Source organism: Diabrotica undecimpunctata, chromosome 2 (assembly GCF_040954645.1).
Source record: "Diabrotica undecimpunctata isolate CICGRU chromosome 2, icDiaUnde3, whole genome shotgun sequence".
Taxonomy (NCBI): domain Eukaryota; kingdom Metazoa; phylum Arthropoda; class Insecta; order Coleoptera; family Chrysomelidae; genus Diabrotica; species Diabrotica undecimpunctata.
The window spans coordinates 3,599,079-3,623,397 of NC_092804.1; the positions used below are offsets into that span (position 1 = coordinate 3,599,079).

Here is a 24,319-nt window from a genome sequence, read left to right on the forward strand (position 1 = left end):
GGACCACATATGCGGCAACTCCTAAACGATATATGGAAGAGCCAGTCTTCTTTAATTGGTTTGTTGGTCAGTTTATACCCCATGTGAAAAAAAGTTAAAAGATCACTGCCAAATTTGGAGCCTACTCAAAAAGCACTCTTAATGTTTGATGGACACAAAAGCCATATAAGTGCAAGACTTGTACAAGCTATCCTAGAACACCAAATAATTTTATTTCGACTTCCTAGCCATCTAACGCACAGACTACAGCCTCTAGATTTTTCTGTTTTTAGTCCTCTAAAAACAGAATGGAATAGGATATTACTCATAGAAATGAGAGAATGTTTGGGTGTTATCAATAAGAACAAAATGTCGAAAAAAGATTTTTCTATTGCCATCAAAGACTTATGGATAAAATATCTAACTCCGGATATCATCGTTCCGGGATTTGTTGGTACAGGTTCTTTGCCAGTGGACCAAAGTAAATTTCCAGCGGATGATTAAGACCAAGTCAAAAACATATGACTGCCGAGGACACATTAACCACAAGTTTGCAAAATGCATCTGTATAAACTTGGATATATTCAGGGAAAGAAGAAAGTATTACATTATAATTAACAGCAAAAATTGATTACGAAAGTTGCAGTATTCACTTTTAAAATGCAATTTGATTTTTGAGTTGATATAAATTTTATTTAAAAAAATGATTTCGCGCACATAACTGACATTCAAAATCGCCTTGCTTCAAGCGTTGTTTCCGAGACAACGGTTCATTCTACAGAAAAGGTACTAATACAGCTGAACTCATCAGATCGACTGGATAGAAACCCAGAAGTATCTTTTCTTTATATTTACTTACTCGTATTTTGAGTATAATACTCGTATTTTGAGTATTAGATGATCGATATGTTGTGGATTGCAACTTTAGATTCCTCATGTCTGTCCATTCATCGTCTGATTGCTTTGAAAATTGTAGAAAGCACAGCTTTAAATAAAAATCTGAACTTTGGTTCGAACACCTAGAAATCTTCAAATTTCTACTTTTTGTTCAATTATTTGTATTCAATATTTAAATTTGTTAGAGTACCTCCTAACCTTGTATGGTTTTTTAAGTCTATGTTTTTGGCGTTGTTTTCGAGTAGCATCATGCCTTAAACTCATTTACCGTCAATTGTACTAGCAAAACCGTTATATAAGACAGTAAATTTACTACGACCCTCGTAGACACGCTATAAAAATAATATGCACTTCGACGTCACGTTTGAAAATACTTTTAATGTGGACCGTTCTAAATTTTCAAGGAAACATTTATCCTTGCGAAAAACATTCTTTCAGTCGACACCTCGGCTTCCTAGTCCAACAGCCAAAAATTGTTTATATTGCGATGTGAAACCATAAAATTCCGACTAGAAAATCGAATGACTGAGACGCTGCGATTATCATTGAGATTTATGTAAGAAAAAATTCGGTCGGACTGCTTCCGAAATTTATTTCATAGCAATATGTGTCAAATAAACGAAATCCTTAAGGTAATAATAAAGACTATGAAGAAAAACGCAGATAAAATATACAGGAAGTTCACCAATGTAAGATCAAAGAAGACTGGTAAATTATATGGAAAAGTGACACAATTTTACTGAAAAGAATAGAAAATCCTTTAAAATGAGAATTTGTCAAGTTATTTTTGTTAATTTGTTTCGGAATTATTGCAAAAACAGCTTAAAAAGTCGATTTTTTGAAAATTATTAATAAATTTTCTAAAAATTGCACAAAAAACTTTAATTTCGCGTGGGAATTGAGACAATATTACAAAAATTCAGCAATAAAAATTTCAGGAAGTTTCACTTAACAGATTGACTGCCAGTGTTTCCTATAGGACACACGCTAGACTTCTGAAAGAGCCCAGTGTTTCTTATAGGACACACCAGTCGACCATATATTGGTGTTTCCTATAAAATACACAGTTTAATGCATTTTACATTGGAGACGTGTAGTAGTGACCCCAACGGATATCTCACGTGAATGGGTTGTAGATACTATGGGTTTTTTAGTAAATAATAAAAAAATAAAATATTAAATGAAAAAAATATTATTTTCAAAAAATAACTAATGATATTTATTAAAGGACGTTAAACAAAACATTTTATTGCATCCGGTGCACATGTTCGTACTTGAGTTGCAAATTTGATTTTTCCGTCAACCACAGTTCCTTTTTTGCCATACCTTTTATAGCATTCCGAACACCTTCCTTTAGTTTTTCGTGCTGGATCTCCAATCATTTTTCGAATTAATTTGTGTCCAGGCTTACGCGGATTTGGCGGTGGTAGTATATCAGTTGTGTATTTTTTCAACATAGAACGGATTACCTGTTCCCTAAATTCAGTAATTTTAAGGGACTTCTACATTCTCAAATCATTATTGTTGTATAGAGAATGATTTATCAACGATGCTAGTCCCTCATATAATTTCAAATAATAATTTTCTGTACCGCTTGGTACAACGTCTCAATGCTGTACTATATGACGCCATTTGGTCGCTCAAATCGATGGAAGACTTTCCTGTGTTATAGTCAACTGTTCACTATGGTTTGGTGATATTACTTCCTTAACGTGTGCTCTTTTTTATAGTCTGTAATGCAGAATCTTTTTCAGTAAGGACAAAAACAACTCTCTTACCGCTCTTTTTCAAAATACTAATATGTACCATCTTTACTCGTGCTGGCAGCAAATTCTCCCTTTTTTTAGTTTGGCATTAACAACATGTGGCAAATATTTCCGATCGAGCCTGAATGTACCACATAAGTGGGTATACTCTCAGCAACGCCCTCTCCATTTTTTGATCTTCCACAGTATATCGACATATTCCAGGTTTATCCTTTGTCACAACACAACTTAAAAATTTGTATGCCATATTTGTGGTGTTTATTGGGTATATACTGTCGGAAGAGCAATCGTCCTTTCCATGGAATCAGACTTTTATCGATACAAATTTTTTGGAAATTGCTGATAAACATATTGTCAACGTTTCGTATTTTATATAAGCGGTCATTTTCTGGGGCTTTCGTGTCCGATAAATGAAGCATTTTTAAAATGATTTCGAATCTGTTTCTGGACATAACAGACCTGGCTATAAGTTGGAAATTATATAAATTATCTGTTCGCCAATAATTGCGAAGAACTGGTACTTTCACCAATCCCATCCATCCAACAGGGGCAAGGAATCGATATATTTCCGCCTTATCAACTGGTCACCATTGATGAAGTCTAGATTGCTGAGAGATATCTTGACCAGTCGTAAGTATTGGTATTGAACCAGAGTGGCGTAAAGATTTGTTTCATCAACTATTACACTAATTATGTCGTCAGTTAAGAATAGTTCGAAATATTCCAATGATTCGGCATTTGCAAACATTGCTTTGTATATTTCTTTCAGACCACTTTTGTATTGTGATAATTCTAATCTCTTTGTAAAATAAATTGACCTGATTTGGATTATCTTCTTGATACATCTCCCAGACTACATTTAGATGATTTTCAACTAACTCTCTTTCGTTTAAAGCTGTTAATGTACGTTGTTGTCATCCCTGAAAGTTGGACTAGAAGCTGATGGATCTACTCAATTCATGATCAGAATCTTCGTCGGAATACCAAGTCGAATCTGATTCATCTGTCTCACTTGGCATTTCTTCAATTTGGTCCTTCTGAATTCATGCAGAGTCAATGATTTAAGCATAACATCGTTGTAGATAAAAGCTTTCTGGGATAAACAATGTCAATTTTGCAATAACTATTAAGTGAAATTACTTGAAATTTTATTGTTGAATATTTGTGATATTGTCTATATTCTCCCGCGAAATTAATGTTTTTTGTGCATTTTTAGAAAAGTTATGAATCATTTTCAAAAACTCGAATTTTTGGCTTTAACTGTTTCGGCCATGCCTTCGTGGTTGGTATACATTTACCGTCTACTTAAATAGGAATATCATTGAGTATGGCGTAGAATTATAATATTAAAAAATATTCTGGGATTTTTTAACTTTTATAGGTATAAGGGATAATAAAATGAAAATTAACTATACAATAACTTTTCTTTATTTTTATAACAGTACAGCATATATAAAAAGTAACATAGGACGTAGTATTTTTTAACTAGAAAATTAGGTGAGTAAATTTTATTGTACATGTTTTAATTATTTTTTGTGAAAACATGGTTGGCAAAGAAACATTCTAAACACATAAAAGGGTTGTCTTTACATCCGCTGCATACACATGTTACTCGTTTTGTATTTTTTACAGCATAAATTCGAACATGTAGTTCAGAGTTTTTTTTTAACAAATCGTGCATCTGCCTCTTTTGTTCAAAGCATAATGAGTAAGTTCATGTTTGGTTTGAACTTGTACAGGAAGGGGTACATGCATTTGAAAAAGTTACATGCGCATATTTTCTTTGAATTTTGTAACTGCCATTTTGCTTTGGTTGATGTTATTGAAAATAATTATATCACATATAAATATCAACACAGTATTATCAGTGTCATATCAGTAGGTTATGATTACGGTCAAGGGGCTCTAGGCACAATGGATTGTTGACTTGTTGTCAGTTGTCACTACTTGTCAGAGCCATCATATTTAGAAAGTGTGACGACTTAGATATGTCGCTCCTGGAGTATCGCAATACTCCAATAAATGGAACAGATAAAACACCGGCCCAATTAGTGACTAACAGGGTTCTTAGATCGAAGCTACCATCAACTAAAAAGCACAAAGATATAAATCTAAAGGAAGAGTGGGAGAAACTAGAGGCATAAAGAAACGAATATACAAGTTATTATGATAGAAACACCAATGTAAGAAGGGAAACAGGAGAGAATGTAGGTGTCAGAGAGGGTAGAGAATGGAGACCAGGTAAAATTCTGGAAAGAGTAGATGAGGCACCCAAATCTTATTTAATGCAGAAAGAAAATGGGGAAGTGGTCAGGCGAAACAGTTATCACTTGAGGCCTTCCTTCTTAAAGGGGAAATTAAGAAGAATACTGATTTTGCACATAATGATAGATCATTTGGGAATCAGAGTCCTGGAGTAGAGGAACCTTCAACCTCCCAGATGAATGCTGGAAATAGAACTAGCGCTAGATTCAAAAGGGCTCCAGTGCGTTTTAATGACTATCAAATGTAAAAAAAGGAAAGATGTCATAACAGTAGGTTATGATTACGGTCACGGGGCTCTAGGCACAATGGATGGGGACTCATTGTCAGTTGTCACTACTTGCCATCATTGTTAGAACATGGTAATTTTGATATTGTTGATTGTTGCAGACATTTGTTAAAAAGTATGTTTAAATAAATGTATTGAACACAATGAAATATTATTACTATCAGTGTAACTCTAAAAATAGGAAAGTATCGAGAGTTTTTGTCTAATTGTAACAATACTTTTTAGAAAACTATGTTTTTGTTAGATATAACTCGAGAAATTTATGATTTTTCACTGAAAACTTTGTGATTCAACCAAAACTTAGCTAATTTACTTATTTCGGCTTTAAAACGTCTCGTAGATTACCTTCTCCTAGTTTCTCGTTTCGTAAGACTTGTATCTCTCAGAGAAGTAATTCCTTCTCGGTGATTAAGCCTCTCAGGTTCCCCCTTTCAGCAAGCGAGGCTCATAACGCTCGGTGCAAATGGGCCTTAATCTTAATTTAGATTTTGCGGGAGATACCACGAATCTTAATAAATTCGAAGTGGTGTGTTGCGCGCAGCCCGGTGACAGAGTCCTACAGATAAAGAACTAGTAATTACGGAAATGATGGGGGTATTTCTAAAAATATAGAACGCAACAAAGTACTCGAAATTCAACTGGCAATGGTTCAAACGGCTAATTTCTAAAATTATACTAGAGGTAAACGGATTTTCCGTAAACGTTAAAAATATAAAATGAGTCTCTTGTACAACATCGTTAGGTGTTTGCAATAAAAGTAATATAGGTTGATTTTTTTTAAGTATAGAGTTTTAAAATTTAATAAAACAAAGATAACTTTTTAAATTGACAAAAACGTGACTTTATCCGTAAGATAGTATTTTGCCAATTCTATTTAAATATGATTTGTATCATATGGTTGTTACGGCGGCAATTAAAAAGCTAAAATTCAGAAAAGCAGAAGGAGAAAATGGAATAACAGCTGAAACACTCAAAGAAATGGGAGAATTAGGGACGGAAGTAATGCTTAGAATTTGCAATGAGATCTGGAATACCGGAAAGTGGCCAAATGACTGAGGTAAACTCACGTTTATTCCCATATATAAAAAAAGGCTCACCGACAGATTACAGTAATTACCGTACAGTAGCATTGATATCACACGCGAGCAAAGTACTTCTAACCATCATCAATGAAAAACTAAAATCAATTCTCTTACCACAAATTCCCCAAGAACAATGCGGATTCGTCGCAGGTAAAGGAACAAGAGAACATATTCTTAATATTCGTCCAATTATCGATAAATCTCGAGACTTTGACATAGAAACATATTTATGCTTTGTGGACTATATATTTATACATATAACTAGAAGAAGAGAAGCCATGGAGCGATTGATAGTGGAAGGTAACGTAGCGGGTAAAAGATCCAGAGGAAGATCTCCAGTACGATGGTCGGACCAAATAAAGGAGATGACTGGTTACATATTCTCCGAAGCAAAACAACACAGCTGTCGCCGCCTTCCTTCTTTCAGCCAACGTCTCCAGTCCTTTCTATTCTGCCATTCTCCATCTCTAAGGTCTCGTCTTTCCATGGCCTCGTCCACTTCATCCCTCCATGATCTTCGGGGTCTACCTCTTTTCCTCCTTCCTATTGGGCTCCAATCCGAAATCTTTGCTATCCACCTTGTATGATCTGTTCTTCTCACATGTCCATACCAAATTAAACGTTTTTCTACGATATAGCTGAGTATGTCTTGTTCTACTGCCATTCTTCGTTTTATCTCCTCATTTCTGATACGATCCATTTTTGTCACTCTGCAGCTTCTTCTCATGAACTCCATTTCAGTTGCTGTGATTTTGGACCTGTTTCGTTTATTTATTACCCAATTCTCTGCTCCATAACTCATTATACTGCGTACCAAGGTGTTATAAATTCTCTTCTTTCTATTTCTGGTAATCTGTCTATCCCACAGTACCCCGTTCATTTGTTTAATACATGTTCTTGTCTGTGCTAATCTGCTGGTTATCTCTTGCTCGGTGGTTCCATTTTTTGAGTGTATGAATCCTAAATATTTGAATTTGTCAGTGCCGTTAATTTCCCTATTATTGTCCATTTCCAAGTTTCTCGCTGGTTCTTGCTCTGTTGTTAAATATTCGGTCTTTTCTAGATTTATTTCCAGTCCATTTTTTGTGTATTCCTTTTCTAATTTTCGGAGCATATAGCACAGATCTTCATCTTGAGCCGTTACCACTTGGTCATCTGCAAAGCTTAATGTGTACAAGAAGTTGTCCCGGATTAGTATTCCTATCCCTTCACATTTCCTTTTCCATGGTTTTAATATTTGATCGAGGAATATCTTGAACAGTGTCGGAGATGTAGAGCATCCCTGCAATAAGCCTTTTGTGGTCTTAAATTCGTTGGAGTATGTATTGCCGGTTTTAACTCTTACCTTGTTGTTGTTGTAAAGGTTTTTTACGGCTTCTATTAACCTCTGACTTATTCAGATTTCCTTCATCGTGTTCCATAATTGTTTTCTGGAGACAGTCTCATATGCCTTTTTTAAATCTATGAATGCCATGTGTACTGGTCTATTTTTTGCCATTTTTTTTCAATTAATTGTTGGAGTGTATAAATGTGGTCTATGCAAGATCTTCCTGCCGTGAACCCCGCCTGATCATCTCCGATTTTATTTGAGATAGATTTTTCCAGTTTTTCTTTCAGTATTTTTCCATATAACCTGCCCATACATGCTATCACACTGATGCCTCTGTAGTTCCCGCATTTCTTCTTATCTCCCTTTTTATGTATCGAGGTTATATTATGTACTTTGGACCATGCTTCTGGTATTTGGTTCAGGTTTATAGCGTTACTGAACATTTCGTGTATAATTCTGTGTAGTTTGTCCGTTCCGTACTTAATTAGTTCATTAACGATTCCTCCTAGCCCCCCTGATTTTTTGTTCTTTAAAGTCTTTATGGCATTCTTTACTTCGATTAATCTCAATCTGTTCTTCATTCTGATTTTGTTGTTGTTCCTGTTCTGTGTCTGTCTCTATGAAATCTGGGCGGTTTTCTGTGAGTAGTTCTTTATAGTAGTCTCCCCACTCTTTTTCTCATATGTATTGTATTTGGACCTTTTTCGTTGTTATTCTTCCTTAAAGATTTCAGTATTTTCCAGGATTTCGAATTCCTTGTTCCTCCTATGTATTGCTCAATTTGTGCACATGTTTCTTCCCATTCTTCATTCTTTTCTTTTGCCCTTCTTCGTTTTACTTCTCTGTTTTTCTCTTTGTACTTCTGTGTGTCTTCTGGGGATTGGGTGCTCACACTTTTCATATATAGAATTTTCTTCTCGTCAATACATTGAGGAGAGAGATAATTGGACAGAAATAGTCAAACAAATTACATGACGCCACTACATCCTTACGAAGGAGAAAAGATATGGGAGGAGGCTGTTACGGCTGGCTTGGATTTATAGGCCAGTAAAGAAAAGCTGAAAAAATCTTATACAGGTTTTTGAAGGTTTTATAAGTATATGAGGGATAGTTGATGACAAATCCTTGAAGACATATAGCTGATTTTGCTTTATTTTTATAGACAATCATAAAAAGTAAAAAAATTCTCAGTTTAGAGATACATTCACTCTACTGACAGAAGATTTGAAATCAAATTTCAATAATAAGACTGTTAATAATACAGCTCTTCAAACTACAACACATGGGTCTCATTGACTACGTCGATATGCTATTATTCTTTAATAACTTAACTTTCCCCAAGTTACAAATAAACTTATTACACTATCTATATGATGTGTATATAGATGAATTCTACCAATGGAATCTGTAGGACCTATTTCTTTAAACAACTTAATAACAGAGTTGAGATGTAATTGCTGAATGTCAGAAATATTTTCAGAACTGATAATGGTATTTACTATACAAGTAGATAAATCTGTAGCTTTTAATGAAAAATTTAAGAAATCCAAAGAAAGTTGAAACAAATGAATAAAATCCATACCTAATATCATTTTATGTGAAATAGAAGGAACTATTAACGCTTTAAGTGACGCAGTTTTACTCAATAAAGTAACAGGTAGCCAAACATATCCTAAAGTACTCTGAATTGCTATGGTGGAGCAGTACGGCAAGAGATAAGGGCTTGCGGCTCGGTGATACTCCTCCATAGATCCCTACCGGAAGGGCATGGCTCCTAAATACCGGTGTATATATATAATAAGTAAAAATAAAGGAGAACCAATGATACTAACATTACTGCCACTATCCAGAAGTGCAGAGATTGTCTCATTACCTACAGAAATAGAAATACATGGTCTATTATCATTAGTATGAACATCTAGTAATGGACCAGAATTGAAATGTACCTTAGAATTTATAGGACCACTAGAAGAAACATAAGTACTAGAAGAAGATAAATTTTCGGATTGTAGTGAAGAAAAAGTGCATAAATTATCATTAGATATAAAAGGAGAAGCAGTTTTAGGTATAAGTTGCTTATAAACACTCACTGACTTTGGTTGTTTGAACGTTTTCGAAAAGTTTTTCTTTGGATGTTTTTGCCTTTGCTTGATGTTTCTAGGACAGATGTTTGGCTGCTTTGAGGCATGCAGTCTGCCGAAGCTTGACCTAGCAAACCGTTTTTTGAACATCTCCTACATTCATATGTGGTGATATTCTTAAATCCACAACCATGATAAAACTTTCTCTTGGGTTTATTGCACACTTGAAAAGTATGGTCTTTCATGTTGCAGTTCCAACATGTAGCAGACGAAGAAAGAGACTCAACAGAAAATTTGCTGCGAGACGAAATAGTAAGAGCAGATTCAAATCTCTTACAATGCTTTGTAAGGTCTGATCAAAGACTTCATATGAGAAATATATGCAGAGACCGGTTGTCTAAAAGACTGTTTTGTGGAACGTATTTGTTTCCACAAATTTCTTTCATAGTTATATGGTAAATAAGTTTCCTTTAAGGAAGCAACTAATTCAGACCATGAATTGAAAGATTTTTTTGTGAAATTATTAATAGTAAAAGCAGCACCTTCAAATAAATCTCCTGCAGAGATCAATAAATCTTCATTGGTGCAGTTCTTAGAAAACTTTAAAATTTGTTCCAGAAATGGAATTAGAAGTTCTTTACCAGAAAATTGTTTAAGACCTTATTTATAAACAGGAACATACTTAACGGGTCATGTTGAAGATTGAGAATAATTAAGGTTTAATTGAGATCTACAATATCAGGTTGGTCTACAATATCAGACAAAGGACAAAGTAGCTTCTATTTTTAACAAATCAAGCGGATAGCTTTTTTCAATTTTTCTTCATCTACAGAAGTTGGCTGTAGACGGGAGATTCTACCAGACAAATGAGTTAAACGAGAACTAAAAGCTTTGAATCTGTTACCTTTGATTTTGTACCTTTTTTTTTGTGGCTTTAGCACTTAGCTATTTAGCCAATTACATATTGAGATATAATAAAAGAAAAATTACTAATATCAATATTCTGATATAATAGATACTAAAGAAAAAAAAAGTGTATGCATATACACATAAGTGCATACATAAGTGTACATTATACAGTGTATACATACATAAGATTTTGTACCTGAATAATCAGATACGAGGCATGTTTTTTAAGTAAGTACTGTTTTGCGATTCCGCCGCCGCAGCACTACGGTCGGCGTTCCGCGCATGAGCGCTGGTTACCTACATCTCTTGTCTACGCACTGACGCCATTACAGTCTGATTCTTCATTGTATACTTGTTTACTCCAGTGTTTAAGATGCCTCCAACAATCGTGAGTCACGCTGATTGTGAAGTACGGGCTGTGATACGATTTCTTAGTGCTAAAGGCGTAAAACCGATCGATATTCATCGTGAGATCGTTGAAGTTTACTGACAAAACATTATGAGTGATGGAATGGTAAGGAAATGGGTGAGAGCATTTAAAGATGGCCGCACAAATGTGCATGATGAAGAACGGAGTGGGCGTCCTTCGGTCGTTAATGAAAATTTAGTGCAGAAAGTGGACGAAAAGGTGAGAGAAAACAGACGCTTTACAATTTCATCATTGTCCGACTGCTTTCCTCAGTATTCTCGTAGTATTTTGTATCGCATTGTTACCGAGAACTTGAATTACCGGAAATTGTGTTCACGTTGGGTTCCAAAAATGTTGACGGATTTGCACAAAACCCAATGTTTAGGCAATGCATTGACTTTTCTTGAGCTGTACCACAGTGAAGGTGAAGATTTTTTAGACCAAATTGTTACTGGTGACGAAACGCGGGTGGCCTACGTCACACCAGAATCGAAACAACTATCCATGGAATGGCGACATTCATCATCACCCAAAAGAGTGAAGTTTAAGCAAACAATTTCTGCCCGGAAAATCATGTGCACAGGTTTTTGGGACAGAAAAGGAGTATTGCTAGTGGAGTTTCTGCCTCGTAATGAGACAATCAATGCAGCGTCTTATTGTGAGACATTGAAAAATCTGCGTCGTGCAATCCAGAACAAAAGACGTGGCAAGTTGAGTAAGGGTATTGTTTTGCTGCATGACAATGCCCGTCCACATGTGGCTAATCAGACCAAAGATCTCATCAAATCATTTAAATTGGAAACTCTAGATCATCCTCCATACAGCCCTGATCTGGCGCCCAGCGACTACCATTTGTTCCAGCACTTGAAGAAACACCTGGGCGGTCAGCGTCTTCAAGACGATACCAAAGTCAAAACATTTGTGATGCAGTGGTTAACAAGTCAGGCGGCAGAATTTTATCAGGAGGGTATTCAAAAACTGGTGCCACGTTATGACAAGTGCCTCAATATTCACGGAAATGATGTAGAAAAGTAGATTAAGGTACAGGCTTTCATGTAAAAATAAAATTATTGCCATATCTTTGCACGTCTTTTTTTAATTCCAAAACGGTACTTACTTAAAAAACACGCCTCGTATAAGACCTAACAGATCAGAATAGGAAGATTAGGTTTGCTGGTAATCAACATCGAAAGATAAATTGACCGAAATATCTAATCTAATATCTAAAAATTCAGAGCTCAAATCTTCGAATAAGACAAGTTAGGTAGGCGCCAATGTGTAACGATAAGACTATCAATGAGAATTGAAATACTATTATAAAATAATACTTCAATCAATTATGGGAGCTTATCGTCTATGTCGTTGGTAACAAATAAAACAATGAAATAACTAATCATATTTATTCAGCATAAAACAAAATAATGATACTTAGTTTGCACAAGCAAACTCTGCCTATAGCTTTACAATAAAATGAAATGATAATTATGGCATTGATGGGTTGCTTATTTCTGTATAGGAAATTCTGCTGTCTTACTAATAAATTATTCCATAAACCCAAGAGATTTCTGCAGGCCATAAAATGAATTTTATTTCATATTTCCTTCTTTTATACATTTCAACTACACACAAAAAAATATCCCACCACGTTAGAAAAGCTGATTGACTGAAACAGTGGAGAGTGACTACAATGAAGTATAGCACAGATGCCATAGAACATATCGCACCCTTAGTATTAAAAGGGCACATCTCGAGAATTAGGGTTTCTGAGTTTTTGGCATAAATGGGCATAAAACTACTAGTACTACAACTTGGCCTCGACAGAAATTGAAAACGGAGAATATACAGCAAGTCCCGATATAATGTCACCCTTTCGTACTCCCCTCTCCGCCAACACATCTTCCCGCGAGATAGACCCATTCAGTAAGGTGCCGATGTCTGTCGAAGCAGGTGTGTTAGTGAGCGCTCTCATTACAAGTTGAGCCCTTCTATTACAAAACTTGAGGTAAGTGTTGTTTTATATTTTTTGTTTTATAAAGGCACATTAAGATTAAATGCTGTATATTACTAAAACTTCCTTCAAATTTATGGGTTTATTTAAAAAAAGTTCTTTATATTACTAAAATTATTGTATGATTTTTGGAACTATATCTAAAGGATTCTTGTTATTACAAAAATATCTGTTTGATTTACAATATCATTGAAAGTTAAATCCTTGTAATACTAAAATATTTCAACGAGTTTCTTAGTTGTGTCCATAAACTACAAAGTTTTTCGGTACTAAGGCCTTAATTATTGTTATTATTTTATGTACTAACAAGTATTAAATAAGAGGGTAACTATATCTTAACCTCTTACAGATACATTGCAAAAAAATTGAAGAAATATGTCCACGATCGCAAAGAATTATAAACCTTCTTAATGTTTCACATCTACCTGATGAATGGGAAAACAGTTGCGATAAGGACCCAAACGTAAGTTTATAATTTACTAACATATATAAACTACTTACATATTATTTTGCATTTTTAGGTCAGCAATGAAGAAAAAGAGAACATCCCTTTAAGTTCATCAGAAAACTTTTTAAAGCAACAAGAAATAGCCGAAAATACTCTGCCATTACAAAATAGTTCTTTGGTTGAGACTAACACTGTTACTGCAACAACATCAAAACGTTCGTCGAGATCGTCATCTAGTAGTTCCAGTTCGTCTTCTAGCGTCAACAGTAGCAGTTCGTCATCTTCTAGCAGCAGCTATTCCTCTCGATGTTGTTCACTGGAACAAGGACGATTTGTTTCCCATATCCTAAAAGGTAAAGAAATTGAAGCCCAGCCTCAGTCTTTATCATCTAGAACTACTTCACCTTCAATACTAGAATCTAGAATTCAGAAGAGAGTGATGCTGATATTAGTGACAATGATCCCACTTATAATGAACATCAAGGTAGAAAACGTTCGCCAAGCTCATCTTCAAGTTCCTCTGATGATGGTACTTCTGAAGTAGTTGCAACATCGCCCAGGAGATCGAAGAAACGTAAAGCTGATCCTACTAAATGGAAGCAAAATGACCAAAAGATAAAACGAAATGCAGGAGAACAATACATTTCTACTAAGACTAAAAACGTTGTTCCTGCGCGTCAAATAAAGAGTCCATGCAATCAGAAATGCAGCGAAAATTTTGATGAGGCTAAAAGACTTCAACATTTTAAATGTTTTTGGGCACTAGGAGATTTGCAGTTATAGCTTATGTTTATAAAAGCAAGAATGGCTATAGTTGAACCTAAATATAAGTATTGAAACGCTCAACATCCCAGAGCACCAAATGCTGCTTTCTACTTGTACCATGATAACGCCAAAATCAGAGTCTGCAAAACATTTTTTTATCAATACGTTGGGAATAACAAGTAAAATGATTGGCACAGTAAGATATAAGACTAACAATTGCAATTCTGTTGAAGAAGATAGAAGAGGCAAACATAATAGTCATAGACGCGTGGATGACAATCTGAAAGAAGATATCATTAGATTTATCAATCTAATACCACGAATTGAATCGCATTATTTAAGAGCGTCGACCTCAAGAGAGTTCATAAGTGGATCGAAAAGTATTACTGACTTGTTTAGAGACTTTCAAGAAAAACAGAAGAATAATTCCCGAGATCCTGGAAAGTTTCATTTGTTTTATGAGATTTTTACTACCCATTTTAATTTGGGTTTTTTCAACCCAAGAAAGATCAATGCGATCTTTGTTTACAGTATAAAAACTCTTCTGCTGATCAGAGGCTTGCTCTCAAAGTCAAATATGATACTCACCTAGAAGAAAAGGAATTAAGCCGAGCAGAAAAAAAGAATGATTGAATGACTCTTGACAAATATAATTTATGCGTTTGCTACGATGTTCAAGCGATAATGCAAAGTCCCAATGGAGAAACATCATCGTTTTATTATAAATCCAAATTGAATAGCTACAACTTTACTTTGACTGTGTTAAATAAATTACCAGAGAATGAAGACGATTTTAAAAGCTATGGTGATGTGCATTGCTATTTCTGGGATGAGACCCAAGGAAAAAGAGGTGCAGTGGAGATTGGAAGTTGCGTTTTAGACTTTTTAAAGAAGGTTTGTGAGGATGCAGGTGAACATGAAGTTAACGTAACATTTGTAACAGATAATTGTTGTGGCCAAAACAAAAATAAATACATAGCTTCTTTATACATGTTTGCAGTCACTACTATAAAAAACTTAAAGGGCATAACTCACAAATTCCTTATAAAAGGTCAGAGGCAAAATGAAGCCGACAATGTACACATGCTGATACAGAAACAAATATCAAGAGATTTAAAAGCTGATCCAATCTTTGCACCACTTCAATACACCATCGCAATTCAGAGAGCTAGGAAAACGGGGAAACCTTTTATCGTTCATACTTTGAATCATGATTTCTTTTACGACTTGAAAGATTTACAAGTCAAGTGGGGATATAATTTCAACGTTGACGAAGAGAAGAATACCATCGTATGGAATCACATCAAAGTTATGAAATTTACGAAAGGGAACCCATTCTCTTTTCAATATAAGACATCATACAAAGACGCGTTTAAACAAATAAATGTTAGAAACAAAAGAAAGAAAATGTTGGATAATGAAGAAATATCCATCAAAACAGTTTATAGTGCGCCATTTGAGTTAAGTTTAAATAAGAAACAGGATCTCAAAGAATTAATTTCTAAGAGACTTATTGACTCTTATCATGCCTGTTACTATAATAATATGTTAATGTAACTGTTTTCTAATTGTAATTTTTAATACTTTGTTTTATTTTTGAAATGTTTTATGACTATTACTTAAAACTTAAGCCTGCTGGCTATTTTATATTTCATAGTTCTTTAGCTACTATTCTAGTCGTTAGCTATTCTATTCTATTCAAACACGACTGATTGTTAAAAATGAATATGATAGATCTTAAGCGCTCGCACAAAAGAAGAATGATTTTATGTTGAGAAAATTTGTTAATTTTTTTGTCTAGTAAATTCAGTAATTTTTTGTGAGAAGTTTTAGTTTTGTGTTACATTATAAACGTAAAGACAATTCTGGTTTTTTTTTATATGACTGCCCTAAAAAGAGTGTTATAGTTTTTGTTATTGGATTTGTATGCTACATGCCTATTACTTTTTAAGGTTTTTGAGAATAAAGTTATTTTTTGTTAATCTTTTACGATTTAATGTTTTATTAATTCCTTTACAAGAGGCACTTTTATCATTGAAAGTAGTTAAACATTATTATTACACAGCCATATTTAGATTTGTAACTTAAAAACATAGTGTATATTTAATCATTAAAAGGCTTAATTCGTAAGATGCCTTCAAAATTTAAAGAAATTTAGTGGGAGAGGGACCTATCTTGGGAGAGATTTTTTGAAACGTTTTTTTTTTTAATTAAATTATTTTTTTTGTAATATTTCGATTATCCATTATAGAGTACAAATACTGTAAATTGTATAGCTAAATTTTTATTTATCTATCTTTTCAAATAAAAATGTTATAGGTGAGTAAATGAAAACGATGAAGTTGCTTAATCTTTAATCTCGTTTTCCCAAAAGTAACGATTTTCGAGATGTGCCCTTTTAATACTAAGGGTGCGATATATGTCTATGATGGAATTAGCTCTTCTGTCAACATAGAACAGAATATTTAGTCTACCGGACAGAAAGAGAGAGGGCGCCAACTATTTTTTGAAGAAAAAATAGTAAAAAAGACTCTAAAGGTTAAGGAATTAATAAATTAATAAAGAAATTAAAATAAAATAATTATTTAAATATAAATTAATTAAGATGTGACGTTTATAACGTTACAATATATATATATATATATATATATATATATATATATATATATATATATATATATATATATATATATATATATATGGGGGATAAAGGGGTAGAATGCGAATACATGGAGTTGATTCCAGTTTACTCCAACTAGCCTCTTCTACTCAAATCCGACTCTCACCTTCACGCTGGTGTCCCCTGTTAACCGAGCAACCCAGCTGGAGATCTGGTATCCAACCCGGGTGGAAAGTTGGGTCGGGAACTGACGAGAGTGGGTGAAATGGCCCTCCGAAAAGGGGGTTTGGCGTTGGGTTAACTACCCAACCCGGTAAAACCTAATAGTTACGAAATCGAAAGTCAAAAATGCCGGACGGAAATCTCGACGACGACCTATGCAACGAAATAAGGACCTGAATAATGGAAATAATGATCTTAAAGTATTTACCTGGAACGTTCGCACACTTAACGAACCTGGAAACATCCGCAAACTGTGTGACATATTAGCACAATATAATGCTGATATTACTGCAATACAAGAAGTACGATGGACAGGTCATGGCATAATCCAAAAAGCAAACTACAATATATACTATAGTTGCCATAGAACCAGACATGAATTTGGGACAGCCTTTATAGTCAATAATAAAGTCAAGCACTTGGTTATAGATTTTAAGCCGATAAATCCGCGAATGAGCTGCTTAAGGATCAGGGGCAAGTTTTTTAATATTAGCCTTATTAATGTACATGCCCCAACAGAGGACAAGCAAGACGAAGAAAAAGACAATTTCTATGATGAATTAGAAAGAACATATGACAATTGTCCCAGAAATGACATTAAAATAATAATCGGTGATCTGAACGCAAAAATCGGAAGGGAAGAAATATATCTACCGCACATTGGTAAATATAGTCTCCATAATAATACTAATTCGAATGGACACCGAGCAGTCACCTTCGCAGCCTCAAAGAACATGATCGTAGGAAGCACATGTTTTCTACACAAAAAAATACATATGGGGACTTGGACCTCGCCTGATGGATTAACGAACAACCAAATTGATCATGTGATCATAGATGCTAGACACTTCTCCAACCTTATGGATGTCCGCACCTATCGAGGCGCCAATATTGATTCAGATCATTTTCTAGTTGGCACAAGAATTCGGGCTAGAATCTCAAATGCGAAGAAGGAGAGAAGTACCAAAACAAGGCGCCTTAATATTGAACTCCTCAAAAACCCGCAAACGGTAGAAAGGTTTCAAAACTATATCGAAACTAAATACATAACTAAAGATAATCTAACAATTAGTGAACAATGGGAAATGTGTAAAAATTACATTAAAGACGCAGCAAATAACATTCTAGGGCCGCAAAGACCACCACCACGCAATGAGTGGTTCGATGCTGAGTGCGAGGACATTACAAGAAGAAAGAACAATGCATATAAACTGATGCAGCAAAGAAGAACCCGAGAAAAAGAACAAAAATATAAAGATCTCAGAAGAGAAGAGAAGTACATCCATCGGAGAAAAAAGCGAACTTATGAAAATAGAATATTGGAAGAACTTGAGGCATTAAAAAAGGAAAATCAAACAAGAAAATTCTATAAAAATCTAAATAAAGCAAGAAAAGAATTTAAACCAAGGATCGGACTATGTAAGGATAAGGAGGGGCATATACTCAATACAAAAGAAGAAGTATTGAAAAGGTGGGTGGAACACTATAAAGAACTGCTTACTATCGAAGTAGAAGATCCAAATCAACCACCCCCAGGAGCAAACAACAATACACCATTGGAGCCTCCATCAATTCAGGAAGTACGGGATGCAATAAAACACCTAAAAAATAATAAATCTCCAGGAAGTGATGGTATACCCGCGGAACTTATTAAATGTGGAGGTGCTACTCTGACTAATCATATATATAAAATCATACTGAGAGCCTGGAATGAAGAACAAATCCCAGAAGAGTGGTGTATTGGGATCGTTTGCCCGCTACACAAAAAGGGCGATGAATTAGAATGTAGAAACTATAGGGGAATAACCCTCCTTAATACAGCATGCAAAATATTTTCGAGTATTTTATATGGTCGCCTGAGTGAATATTCAGAGGAGCTTCTTGGCGAATATCAAAGTGGTTTTAGGCCTGGTCGATCAACAACAGACCAGATCTTTGTGCTAAGGCAAATACTGGAAAAAACCAGTGAATTTAATATCGACACATACCATCTTTTCGTAGATTTTAAATCGGCCTATGATAGTGTCCTAAGAAATAAATTGTATGAAGCCATGGATGAATTCCACATCCCCGATAAACTGATAAGATTGGTTGAGGCTACAATGCGTAAAGTTGTTTGCAGAGTCCAAATACAGGGCGAACAATCACAGGCATTTGAAACGCATGTTGGGTTGCGACAGGGAGATGCGCTGGCGTGTCTCCTTTTCAACATAGCTTTGGAAAAGGCGGTCAGGGATGCCCAAATAGACAGCAGAGGAAACATTTTTGGTAAATCATCCCAAATTTTGGCATATGCAGATGATGTTGATCTGGTTGCCCGCACAACACGCAGGCTGGAAGAGGTGTATGCCACCTTGTCACACGCCTCAAAAAATATGGGCCTGCAAGTAAATGAAAATAAAACTAAGATAATGGCATCAACACCCAACAATAGAGCCAGAAACATCGGCCACCAACTCACGGTTGATAATTCTACCTTTGAAGTGGTGGACAAATTCACATACTTGGGCTCCCTGATCACCAAGGAGAACGTCATGACTGAAGAAATCAAGCGAAGAATAATCCTAGCAAACAAATGCTATTTTGGACTGAGTAGACATATGAGAAGCAGAAACTTAAGCCAAAAAACAAAAATAACCATATACAAAACCCTTATACAGCCAGTGTTGACATATGGGTCTGAGGCATGGACCATTTCCAAGGCAGATGAAAATCTCCTGCTTATATTTGAACGAAGGATCCTGAGAAGAATATTTGGTGGCATCTGTGAAAATGGTGTTTGGAGAAGGAGGTACAACTACGAGATATATCACAGATATAAACATATATTTGGTGGTAAAGACGTAGTATCCTTTATAAAAATAGGAAGACTAAGATGGGCAGGACATCTGGCAAGATCACAGCAGAACAACCCTCCTAGAAGAATCCTTATGTCACAACCTGTGGGAAGTAGAAAAAGGGGTAGACCAAAACTCAGATGGAGGGATGGTGTAGATGAGGATGGTAGACAAATAGGCGCAGCAAACTGGCAACAGTTGGCAATGGATAGAACTGACTGGCGTAATAGACTTGGGAAGGTCGAGGCTCTTTTATAGGGCTGTAGCACCAATGATGATGATGATATATATATATATATATATATATATATATATATATATATATATATATATATATAATCACATTCCGAAACCGCAAAAAGACTGAAATGAACTGAATTCGCACAAAAGGTGAATGCACTAGACACACATCCATTAATATCGATAAATATTCTTGGCAAAGTTACAGTAAAATTCCATTACTTTCGGTAACCTCACCGTACTTTTTTCTAGATAAACGAGATTATATTTAAAAAGTAGTTCATAGGTAATTTCGTTAGCGATCGCAAATTGGCACAAAAATCAACTTAAGCTCCAACGATTCGCCGAAGTCGCTGAGTGAAATTTCGTTTTGTAGAAACATTAGAAGTGAGTAAAAGGATTCATTGCGATTGTATTTGGAGTTAAGAGCTAAATATAATGCTGATTTTATAATATAATCTAATAATATAAAAGTGTTGAAGCCGTACGAAGACGGCGGTATTACGAGATGCAGTATTGCATCAGACCGTTAGGATATGTTGTAATAAAATAACCAAACTCCAGGAAAATATCGAAAATATTGATTAATTGTAGACTCAGGTGCAATTTTTTTTCTTTTAATAAAAGATTATTAAGGATAGAAGTCCTGTAAAACTTTTAATTATCAGCTTTTCTCTCCACAATGTGACTAGAATACAATGACAACAACACCGTGCAGTCGCTCCTGGCCTAAAGCCCTCATCCGTTGCAACGTCTGGATTTTCTTCATACATGCTTCTCGATCGATTTCTGTTTGACACGTATTTTGAGTTGCATTACAAAATACGTACCTACATATACACTTAAACTAATTGTTTCTTCCACATATTAGAGGCAAACAAACCGCCTAATTTCGGTCAGGGTTACATTTTAATGATTCTGTTTATTCCAATATTTTAGAAGCTGTCTATAGTCACGTAGCTGCTTGATTCGTACTAGTTTTTACGTTGGGACAAAGCATTTTTAAGTAAACAGTTTGTTTATCATCGAAAACTCCAATTTTATATGTTTATTAAAAAATAGTATAGCACTTTACAGTAAGTCTCGGACCTATTCAGAAAAGTAGTCCTGTTCTAGGACAAAATATTGATCGAAGTTTCTCTGACACGTCTTTTTTATAAAACGATTTGTCTTTGACTTCAATTACATCTCAATTTACATAATAATCCGATTTGAATCGAATCTTTTTTCCTGGAGTATTCTTTTGAATTCTACGCAGATCTGAAGAATAGGATGAATGTGGAATAATATTAAGTGCAATTTGGTTCAAGCCAAAAGTTGGTAATTTTAAAAAATCATATCTTAGCTACTACTAAAGCAATCCTAACTTACAGCCTTAGAAAATGTTTGTCAAGACATTTTTACAGACAGAGGTTAAGTTTGATGAACAACAGGGTTTAATAGTGAAAGATCGTGTACAGATGCAATATTCGTTATAAAGCAAATTACTGAGAAATCACAAGAGTATAATAGACCAGCATTTCTGTGTCAACTTACAGAACCTATAGAAATAGGCAGCGGAATAAGACAAGGGGATTCATTGAGCCCTATGCTCTTCAATTTGACCATGGATGAAATCATCAAAAGCGTTAACAAAGGAAGAAGATACAGAATGGAAGACAAAGAAATAAAAATACTCTGTTACGCAGACGACGCAATATTGATAACCCAAGCTTAAGATAGTCTGCATAGACTGGTCCACAGATTTAATATAAAAGCAAAAAAATTTAATATGACAATCTCATCTCAGAAAACTAAAACAATAGTAGTCACCAAAGAACCAACCAGATGTAAAATAGAAATTGATGGCGTCAGTAATAAACAAGTAATGGAAATAAAATATCTGGGAATTACACTGTCTAGCTATGGAGACCTGGACAAAGAAGTGAGAGATCAAGTAAGAAGAAGAAAGATCAAGCAAATAGACTGGCAGTATGCCTTAATAACACTATATGGCGAAACAGACACATTAACACTGAGATGAAGTCAAGAATTTATAAAGCCAGTATAAGACCAATAATGACATATGCCTCAGAAATAAGACCGACACAGTCACAAAGCAAAGGCTACCGGAAAAGGCAGAGATGAGAGTACTGAGAAGAATTACAGGTAATATCAGGAGTAATAAAGGAGACATCGAAAGAGAAGTGAAGATATTAGAAGAAAATGTAATGTACATTGTATAAATGAACGGACACAAAATAGAAAAAAATAATGGAATAATCACATAAGCAGAATGGAGGAGATCCGTCGTCAAAACAGCAAGAGATAAGTCACCAATCAACAGAAGGAAGAATTATCGGACGGCCGCGCAAAAAATGGAGTGACAACCTTCCATATAGGTATTAATCCGCCAATTAACAAGCGGAATTGCTTATAGAGGAAGAAGAAGAATTTTTACATCGAAAAAACACCGTTTTTGCTGTTCCTCGCATAGGGAGTAAACTAAGGATGAACGACATAGGTGAGTATAAACTGATGAACAAATAACTAATATTTACTAAACTAGACTTTTTTATTTAATATTTGTTATTAATTTGTAAATTAATTTGAAAAATAATTTGGACTAAAAATGGCTAATCATAGATACTGACGACTAGTGGATAATAGTTGAACTACAAAATTAATTTGTAAATTAATTCGGATTAAATGGCTAATTACTGACGGTGAAGACTAGTGGTTAATCCCAGAACTAGAAAAATGGCGAGGCGGCATGATCATATAAGGAACGGAGCTGCACAGGAACGACGTGACGTCAAAGAGGTCAAAGGTCAAAGTGTGCTGAAGTGGCTACCTATCTACCTCTAGGCCTAAACCCCATACAAAAGGGTGGAGAAAATATAACATCATACAGGAAAGTTTTCTCATTCTATTAAAAGTTTACCGTGCAATTTCAATGCGGCATCTTATCTCTTTTGTCTGATCAGTATCTTCTGTAATCCATGCTCCAAGAATATTTGTCAGAAAAAACCATAGCATGTGATTCGTCTTTAAAAAGACAACTACATGCCATGATGACAGTAAAATTCTCCTGTTAGTGATTCCATAGTAAATCATGAGGAAAAAAACCTCATAATACCCGACATGGTAAGTATTTGGTCTTACATCCGAGAAAATTACAAACAAGAAATTAAACAGCATCTAAATACAGTAGACCAGAGCAATAATGTCGACAGGCTGTGGCAACAAATGGAAAAATCAATTATGGAGTCAGCAGAACTAATAATAGGAAAAAGCAGGAAGAGAACAAGAAAATGGTTTGATAGAGAATGTCATGAAAAGTACACGACAGACAGATAAAGAGAAACATTATGCTTCAACAAGAAACAGCAGAAAGTAAAGAAAACTATGCAACTTCACGCCGAGAAACAAGAAAATTAATTAGAGAGAAAAAAAGGAAGTACGAACAACAGAAATATGTATTTTGGGGTGGACCTACCGGTAGAGGACCCCAAAATAGATGAAACATTGCAAGCAATTAACAAATTGAAGAACGGAAAAGCATCCAGGCTCTGACAATATACTGGCTGAATTCCTTAAGTACGGAGGAGAAACTCTTCATAGACAAATACACAAAGTAATAACACTTATACGGAAAGAAGAAAAAATACCAACAAAATGGCACGAAAGTGTAATAATCCCCATCCATAAAAAGGAAGACAAAACCAAGTGCTCTAATTATAGAGGAATCTCCCTACTTAATACGGCATATAAAATCTTATCGAACATCCTATTAAGTATAATGACACCGTTTGTAGAAAATTTCATGGGGGAATACCAAGCCGGCTTCAGAAAACATATATTGACCATAGATCAAATCTTTACTCTAAGACAGCTGCTTGAAAAAGGATGGGAATTCAATAGAACTATCCATAATCTCTTCATAGATTTCCGTCAAGCATACAACAGCATTAAAAGGGATCAGATATGGAATGCAATGGCAGATCTTTCAGTTCCAAAAAAACTTATCCAGCTTGTTAAGTTATGTGTGAATAGCTGTAGATCCAGAATACGGATAGGTAACAAACTCTCAGAACATTTCAAAATAAGCAGTGGCCTGAAACAAGGAGATGCGCTGTCACCTCTCCTCTTTAATATCATCCTGGAGAAAGTAGTAAGAGCAGCACAACTTAAAA

General features: G+C 35.0%; 2 protein-coding genes across 2 annotated transcripts in view; one reads left to right on the forward strand and one right to left on the reverse strand.

Moving 5' to 3' along the window:
- The window catches only part of Lk6 (MAPK interacting serine/threonine Lk6 kinase), a 307,705-nt gene that overhangs the window by 280,457 nt on the left and 2,929 nt on the right, over positions 1–24,319 (reverse strand). The window lies entirely within an intron of this gene.
- On the forward strand, positions 313–14,148 carry LOC140433050 (uncharacterized). Its single transcript, XM_072521116.1, has 4 exons — positions 313–460; positions 12,930–13,006; positions 13,362–13,475; positions 13,534–14,148. The coding sequence occupies exons 1-4, from the start codon at positions 313–315 to the stop codon at positions 14,002–14,004; spliced, it is 810 nt and encodes a 269-aa protein (XP_072377217.1). The 3' UTR covers positions 14,005–14,148.

What these genes read in the sequence shown, in the direction of transcription:
- LOC140433050 (XM_072521116.1), top strand. Translation starts at nt 313, where the DNA reads ATGAGAGAATGTTTGGGTGTTATCAATAAGAACAAAATGTCGAAAAAA. An exon ending in CTTCTATTACAAAACTTGAG is followed by an intron (nt 13,007 to 13,361) that starts GTAAGTGTTGTT and finishes AACCTCTTACAG; the next exon opens with ATACATTGCAAAAAAATTGA. An exon ending in GTTGCGATAAGGACCCAAAC is followed by an intron (nt 13,476 to 13,533) that starts GTAAGTTTATAA and finishes TTGCATTTTTAG; the next exon opens with GTCAGCAATGAAGAAAAAGA.